At 34.3% G+C, this 8,529-nt stretch overlaps 1 protein-coding gene across 2 annotated transcripts; it reads left to right on the top strand.

Annotated features, from left to right (window-relative positions):
• The first annotated feature begins 488 nt into the window (after nt 1-488).
• LOC131628705 (disease resistance protein RUN1-like) lies at nt 489-6,348 on the top strand. 2 transcript variants are annotated; one of them, XM_058899533.1, is made up of 5 exons: nt 489-1,195; nt 1,300-2,416; nt 2,681-2,956; nt 3,795-4,625; nt 5,571-6,348. In XM_058899533.1, the coding sequence occupies exons 1-5, from the start codon at nt 615-617 to the stop codon at nt 6,108-6,110; spliced, it is 3,345 nt and encodes a 1,114-aa protein (XP_058755516.1). In that variant the 5' UTR covers nt 489-614; the 3' UTR covers nt 6,111-6,348. The 2 variants fall into 2 exon arrangements, with proteins under 2 accessions (XP_058755516.1, XP_058755517.1); XM_058899534.1 differs by lacking the exon at nt 5,571-6,348 and adding an exon at nt 4,712-5,515.
• The last annotated feature ends 2,181 nt before the right edge of the window (nt 6,349-8,529 follow it).

The raw sequence follows: 8,529 nt of genomic DNA, 5'->3' as shown, positions 1-8,529 counted from the left end.
GGTGGGAGCCTATAAAAATTATTGATAATGTGCGTCTGCGGAAAAAAAGGCGGGTAAACATACTAGGGGTGGGAGCCCATAAAAATTGTTGATAATGATAGTACATAATAACTACATTATCTCGATTTTTATTTATTTTTTTTACTTTTTATCAAGAACTATATTTTTTCAGAGTTAAAATTGTAATCAACAATAATAATTAATTATCTCTAATATTATTTTAATTTTTATCCAACATAAATATCATCATTGAAAACAACTACAAATTGATAAATTAAATTAATATTGATATGATAATCATCGTTGAAGAAATTATTTCGCTTAATTAATATATATTTTAATATAATTTTTTAACCATAACCATATTATATTATTTATTTAATATTTATACCGACTTTACGTGACCCATGCGGGCGCACGGGTCCTTTACTAGTAACTAATTTAAAGACAAGAGAAAGATAGATTAGTAATAAAACAAGTAAAGCCGATGAAGACGTGAGTTAAGTTGACTGCATCCCCTTCTCCCTGCGGTTTCTTTCTTTGTTGAATCCACGAAATTCTCTTCATCTTCTAATCATTTTCTATTCAACAATTAATTCTCTTTCATATCGTAAATGTCTTCTTCCAGTTCCAGTTACAGTTTCTCACGTTTTGATGATGTTGATACAAGAAATAGAAGAACACAAACCGACACAAGGATCCATGAAGTCTTCCTAAGCTTCAGAGGGGAAGACACTCGTGCTTCTTTCACTTCACATCTCTACGCTTTGCTTCAAAATGAAGGAATTCGCGTTTTTAGAGACGATGATTCACTTCGAAGGGGAGATCAAATTTCAACTTCACTACGCCGAGCAATCCAAGAGTCTCAAATTTCTGTTATAGTTTTTTCAACAAACTACGCCGAATCGTTTTGGTGTATGGAAGAGTTGGTGTTAATTATGCAGTGTTACAGAACCGTGAAGCAAATTGTTCTGCCAGTGTTCTATGATGTAGATCCATCTGAAGTACGTCATCAAACTGGTAAGTTCGGAAAGGGCCTTCAAAAACTTTTGAAAAAGTTTTCAAACGAGGGGTTCGATTCGGGATTGATGTTAGAAGATTGTGGAAACCCGCTTAACGATCGTCACACCAGAAGCTGGAGTACAGAGCTTCGTGAGGCTGCTTCCCTTGCTGGATTCGTAGTCCCAAATTCCGGGTAATTTTTAAATAAACCATCCATTCATATAACTAATACACTGGATAAGTCGGTTGCTAAAAAGTAGTAGTAATATGTACCTTCATTTGGGTTGTTTTATGTAGGAATGAAAGTGAGGCTATCAAGAATATTGTTGAACATGTTACACGATTGCTAGATAAGACACACTTGTTTATTGCTAATAATCCAGTGGGAGTTGAATCTCGAGTGCAAGATATGATTCAACTGATATACCGAGACCAGGATATCAAACAATCAAATGATGTTCTCCTAATAGGGATGTGGGGTATGGGAGGAGTTGGTAAAACAACCATTGCAAAAGCCATTTACAATGAAATTGGCCACAATTTTGAAGGTAGAAGCTTCCTTGCAAATATTAGGGAAGTTTGGGAGCATAATGTTGGACAAGTGGGTTTACAAGAACAACTTCTTTTTGATATTTGCAAAAATATGACAACTAAAATACAAAGCACTGAATATGGAAAAATCATTATAAAGAATAGACTCTGCCATAAAAGAGTATTGATTGTACTTGATGATGTGAATACATTGGCCCAACTTAATGCTTTATGTGGAAGTCGCAATTGGTTTGGATCGGGTAGTAGAATAATCATCACAACAAGAGATAGACATATACTTCGGGGAAATAGAGTTGACCAAATATACAAAATGAAGCACATGGATGAAAGTGAATCAATTGAGCTATTTAGTTGGAATGCATTCAAGCAGGCAAGTCCTGCAGAAGATTTTGTTGGAATTTCTAGAAATGTAGTGGAGTATTCTGGGGGACTGCCGTTGGCTTTGGAAGTCCTTGGGTCGTATTTGTTTGACAGGGAATTAAGAGAGTGGCTTTGTGTGTTGGAGAAACTCAAAAGAATTCCTAACGACCAAGTACAAAAGAAGCTAAAAATAAGCTATGACGGCTTAAATGATGACACCGAGAAAGAAATGTTCCTTGACATAGCTTGTTTCTTTATTGGAATGGACCGAAATGATGTTACTCTTACATTAAATGGCTGTGGACTTTTTGCAGAAATTGGAATCAGTATCCTTGTTGAGCGAAGCCTTGTAATTGTTGATCATAAAAATAGACTTAGAATGCATGATTTAGTGCGAGATATGGGCAGAGAAATCATTCGTGAGAAATCACCTGAGGAACCTGAGTTGCGTTGCAGGTTGTGGTTTCAAGAGGATGTGATTGATGTACTATCAAATCAATCTGTAAGAACTTCAGATACTTAAGTTTTCAATTCTTGATTCGAAATATCTATAGTTTGAGAAAGGAAAAAAAAAGTTGGAGTCATCTGTTAACTTGGTTCATTAATTTGGTTTTGATTTGAAATTGTTCTGGTTGTGATTGTTTCGTGCTTCCTGCTTTCTATCTAGCTAGTAATAATTGTTCTTTTTTGTAAAATTTTATCTTCCTTATATTTTTTAATTCAGTTGAGCTTGTTTTTCTTTTTGATCTATTATTATATTTCACAGGGAACAAAGTCTATTAAAGGGTTGGCTTTGACGTTGCCAAGAGCTAAGGCAAAATGTTTTAGAACTAAAGCATTTAAGAAGATGACGAGACTAAGATTGCTTCAACTTTGTGGGGTAAAACTTGATGGAGATTTCGAATACCTTTCAAAAAATCTGAGATGGCTGTCTTGGAATGGATTTCCTTTAAAACATATTCCTAAAAACGTTTGTCGAGAAAATTTGGTTTCCATCGAGTTAGAGAACAGCAATGTCCAACTTGTGTGGAAAGATATTCAGGTATTTATTTTATTTTATATTTTATTGGCATTTCATGACTTGTTTATTTACAGTATGGATTGTTTTCACCTTTTTATATTTATAGATAAAATCTAAATCATGTGTGTCAAATAGAAATATTGTTTTATAATATGATACTTTTGACACTGTTGTCTGTCTTTCTTTCTGATGGTTTTTCTAATTTTGCAAATTTCTTCCAAGATAGTTTTCCAAATATTCAAGTTATGAAGCATATTATTTTTTCTCATGAAATGGTAGTTTGTCTACATGTTAAAATTAAGAATTTCATACTTTTAAAGAAACTTATTTTACACTGTTTTACAACTATTCAAAACTCACTCATCTATATTGGCTGTGTAGATGAAACTTCTTTAAGCTTTAGCAGTAGATAGTGTAAAGAGGTTTTACACTAGGCACGGGTCAAAGTTATATATCCTGCAGATTGTCTAATCAAATGGTCCTAATTTAGGACTCTAAATCTTGATGTTGTAAAAAGAAGAGATAGGAGAAGGTTACAATATTGATTATTTGGATACAGGAACTTTAAATTTACATTTAAAACAATCTATTATTTTAAATTATTGATCTCTCTCTAAAGTGCTCAGATACGACTTTTAAAAATTTCAGCAACATTATGTATAATGTATATACATAAATTTGACCTTGCTTCAAAACTTTGCAGTAATATTGGTAGTCGAAAAAATGACACTGCACTATTTTAAATATTTTATTTTCCATTTTCAATCTATTTAGCTTGTTTAGTGTGACATTACAATTGCTTATGTTATTTTCTGAAGCTTCTTCCTTACGTTTCCCTTTGACATTTTTATTCTTGCAGATGATGGGAAATTTGAAAATTCTCAATCTCAGTCATTCTCATTGTCTGACACACACCCCAAACTTTTCATACATGCCTAATCTTGAAAAGCTAGTACTGAAAAATTGTTCGAGGCTGTCTGAGGTTTCTCCTAGCATTGAACATCTCAATAAAATTCTTCTGATAAATTTAGAAAACTGCATTAGCCTATGTAGCCTCCCAAGAAGCATCTATAGGTTGAAATCTTTAAAAACTCTCGTTCTTTCGGGTTGTTTAAAGATTGACAAGTTGGAAGAGGATTTGGTACAGTTGGAATCTTTAACTACTCTGCTTGCAGATAACACTGCAATAACAAGAGTTCCTTTTTCAGTAGTACGGTCAAAAAGCATTGGATATGTTTCTCTGTGCGGCTACGAAGGATTTTCACGTGATGTGTTTCCATCCATCATTTGGTCTTGGATGTCACCATCAAATAATCTTCCATCCCAATTTCAAACATCTTCTCTCATGTCATCTCTTGTTGCTTTAGATGTACCAAGTAGTAGTTCCCATGAACTATCAGTTTTTTCTAACTACCTTCCGAGGCTTCGAAGTCTTTGGGTGGATTGCAAATCTGAAGCTCAACTTTCTCTAAATGCAAAAATAATTGTGGATACTTTAAATGCCACCCTTTCTAAGGAATTGGAATCAAGTGCAACTACATCACAAATATCAAATATTTCCACATCTACATTAATTCAATGCAGCAGTCAAGTGAATGTTTCAAGATCAAACCATTCCTTTAAGTCTCTTTTAATTCAAATGGGAATGAATTGCCAAGTCACTAATATTCTGAAAGAGATGATTTTACAGGTATGACATACTCCCCCCTCCTCCCAATTATAACTGTTTGTTCTTTAAAAATATTGGACTTTGCTCATAACTACTGATGTTGATAGAGATATGGATGACGAGGTGGGCTTTAACTATGGACCTAAGCCAAAAGTCTGGAGGGTTTATACTAGAAGAAGTGGTAAAGGAATAAAAGAATAGAATAATTATAGGATTCTGTTACTATAATTATGGGAGTTTTGTTATTATAGGAGTTTGTTATTATTTATAGGAGTCTGTTCCTATAAAATAGGAATAAGCTTAGGGCTATAAAAGAGGGTAGAAATAAGGGATTTAGGATTCTACTTAGGTTTTGAAAATCACCGTCTTGGTGAGGGGAGCACGGCGTGCTTAGGGGCTGATAGATATTCTCTATCAGTTTGTTATGTTCATCACTGCTAGTTTTCTATAAGTGACATTCTTTTAATTCTTCTATTCATATTTTCATTGTTCATTCCCATATTCAAATAAGAATCCATCAACTACCTTAAAAGTCGTACAATTGATGAGTTGTGATTTGATGACAGTTTAAAATGTATGTTTTACACTGGCAGTGCATTTATAACAAAGTTTTCTTACCCATTAAAAGAAAATGAGTATGCATCATCTATGTTAGTTATGTATTTGATTTACAAGTAACCCATGAATATGAGTTTTTCTTTTGGTGGCACGTAGAGTTGTGACATCAATTGCATGATCTTTGTTTCTATGAAAATAAACTGTTACAAACTTACAATTTTCAAAATTTTAGAGAGTGATGGTCTGTTTTATGATTCCAAGCAACTGTTTGTGTAACTTCGAAAAACTTAACATCTAAAATATTGAAATACCTCGCGATGAAAATTATATCTTAATTGTTGAATAAATTGATAAGGTGGTATTAATATTTTTGTCAATTAAGTTTTGAACTTATCTTTACTTTTGCAGAATATGAATGCCAATGGGAGTGGCGGTTGTTTTCTCCCCGGTGATAGTTATCCAAATTGGTCAGCCTTTAATTCCGAAGGTTCTTCTGTAACTTTTCAACTCCCTCAAATGGCAGGGCGTAACTTAAAAACAATGATGTGCATTGTATATACTTCAACTCCAAATGTTATAACATCAGATGGCCTTAAAAACGTGTTAGTGAAAAACTACACAAAGACTACCATTCAGCTTTATAAAAGAGAGGCATTATTCTCCTTTGAAAATGAGGAAGGGCAGAGGGTAGTATCAAGTATGGAACCCGGAGACAAAGTGGAGGTCATCGTTGTTTTTGAGAATGATTTGATTGTGAAGAAGACATCAGTTTATCTCGTATATGATGAACCAATTGATGAAAAGTTGGAGCTATATCATGTACCAGATTTGAGTGGCATTGCTTGTAGAGGCGGTGAAAATGAACTCTCTGTCAAGAGATTCTCTATTGAAGAAGAGTCCACCGATGACTTCAATCAGAACAGAAAGAAGAAAAATCGAGTGGAATAAATCAATGAATGATGGTAAAGCAATGATGGGTAAACTCAATTCTTGTGGTGGTTGCAAACCTTTTGTATCGACAACAATTGTTTTCCATTTTTGGCTGAAGTTTCTAGATTTTATCACTGGTGAATTTTTTTACTTTCTAAAGAGAAGTGAAATATTCTAGTTTTTGGTAGATGGGTGGTTCTAGTTGTATTCCTGACTTTGAGTGAGAAGTACTCAGATTTTAATTTTTATTGAAATATCTATCTAACATATTTGTGTTAGGATTAACAGGTGGGAAAGCATCTGATAAAAACTTCTCAAACTCAACCATCTCGCCCCTTCTTGTTGTTTCTCCGACTCCTTTTTGCTCCCATTCTGATTTTATTGCATTAAAATCTCCCATCACACACCATCTTGCACCTATATTTAGATTCAATCAGCTCCGACAACTTTCTCCATAGCAACCTTTTACCACCTACGTCACAAGTTTCGTAGAATGGGCTGGGTACTCAATCCTTACAAAGCTCACATCAGGAGCGCACAACACGTTTGGGTGGAAGCCTAAAGCACATTTTATTGCGAGGCCTTAAGAAAATAACATAAAGTTAAATAAAATAAAATATAAAATTCTGCACCAGCCAAGGGTTAAACTAGTAACATCCAAGACATGAGGCCTCCTTCTTAACCAACTAAGCTAGATAAATACTTGTTGTTTACTTGTAATTGAATATATATAGCTAAATTTAAATTTTTGAGGCCTTTTTTTACCCAAAATTTTAAGGCCTAAAGTTCATAGCTTTAGTTGCCTGCCCTATCATGTTCAAGTTATATCTCATCCAATGTGAGATTTTTAACACACCCCTCATGTTCTGGAATTGACCACTAGAGCATGACCCGAGTGGTCCGATAGCGACGACTTGATAGTAAATAGCCCAACAAATCTTGTATTGACTCTCGTATCATCTTAAAATGTTAGTTCAGCCTAACTTTACCCATACAAAACTGACTTTTAAGGTGAGAAATGTCTCTACATATAAACATATGTTCATGCCATATCTCATTTAGTATGACAGTCTTACCAAGAGTTAAAGTTGGTTTTGCCTTATAGAAAATGTGATTTCAATTCAAATTCTGAATTTGAATTGAAGTTCTATAAGAAAATGGGGTTGACAATTGTATCATAGGAGAAGGACTTCTGTTTGAAAACAAAAAGGAGATTCCATGATCCATGAAGTCAAATCAATACATAAAGCTATAGTCGGATTTGGGTTGGGACTTGGGGAATTCTCCGCCTAAATTAGACCTTGACTGATTAGGTGTTCTAACCACCACACTATGAACTATAACTTTTATATATGTCTTGTATTTTAATAAATAGTGTCTTCAACCTAGCTTAGCAATATGCTGTAGTCCGGAATGCTATGATATATTGTGCCTATAAGAAATTCTGATTTGATCAATGATCATTTTACCACAATACGAGCATCAGACTCAATGGCTATCTCATTTCCTTTGCTAAAACAAACTGCTTCAACATTTATTTTTAACCAACTTGCAGCCCGCAGGGCTCCATTGCTCCAAGATACCTTGGTTGGTTGAGTGATATGATTTTTCTTAATTTTGTATTGGCTTGATTGAATACTTTCCTTGACACGGTCCAAGGCTTCTGTAGCAATAGATATAGGAGCTACTTTTCATCCCGCTTTTCACTACTAAAAAACTGTTATGTTTCTGGAGTTCACTTCCAAATAACATGAAATTAATGAACTTGTGTTGGGGTTTGGGAAAGCTTTTTCCACAAGTATTGGACCAAAAGCTTGTTTGTTGAAGACAACATTGTTTGTAGTAACCACATCAAGTTTTCTAGAGGACGCTACATATATTGTCTTTGTTTGGGAGTTTCTCTTCTACAGCTGATGTCTTGCTTGTGAAATAGTTGTAGTGCTACTTTATTGCTCAATGAGAATATTATTTTCCTGCAGAGGCTACCTTTGCTTAATGGAAGAATATTGTGATATGTTGATTGGGGATTGTATTGATGATCTTGATAAGGAAGGATCATGTTCATGTTTATACACATGCCTTTGCTGGTATGAGGCTTTAGATTGCTCGCAACTGTTTACGCAGGAATTGAATTTTGATGGGGGTAGCGCTGGAGTGTGTGTTTGCTCAAGATGCTCATTTGTGGAGTTTTTGCCGCTACTCTTGTCGTTGTAAATATAGTTAGTTACTAGTTACTCCATCCGTCCCACAATGAGTGGTCCAAGCTCCATCACACCATTTCACACATATTAAGAAAAGTGTAAAAAAGTAAGAGAGATAATATTGTTTTTACTATAATACCCTTATTATGTATTGGAAATGGTGAACTTTTTAATAATTAGAGGGTAGAATTGGAAAAAATGTATTGAAAATTGAAATGGGATATACAATTTGGGAC

This window comes from Vicia villosa, unplaced genomic scaffold (genome assembly GCF_029867415.1).
Source record: "Vicia villosa cultivar HV-30 ecotype Madison, WI unplaced genomic scaffold, Vvil1.0 ctg.000470F_1_1, whole genome shotgun sequence".
Taxonomy (NCBI): Eukaryota; Viridiplantae; Streptophyta; class Magnoliopsida; order Fabales; family Fabaceae; genus Vicia; species Vicia villosa.
Note: the sequence above shows the minus strand (reverse complement) of the source record. Positions and strands in the feature narration are given on the sequence as shown.

Excerpts from the sequence above, each read along its gene's own strand:
- LOC131628705 (XM_058899533.1), top strand. The coding sequence starts at position 615 with ATGTCTTCTTCCAGTTCCAGTTACAGTTTCTCACGTTTTGATGATGTT. Across the intron at positions 1,196-1,299 it reads TTCGTAGTCCCAAATTCCGG|GAATGAAAGTGAGGCTATCA; the intron begins GTAATTTTTAAA and ends TGTTTTATGTAG. Across the intron at positions 2,417-2,680 it reads ATGTACTATCAAATCAATCT|GGAACAAAGTCTATTAAAGG; the intron begins GTAAGAACTTCA and ends TATATTTCACAG.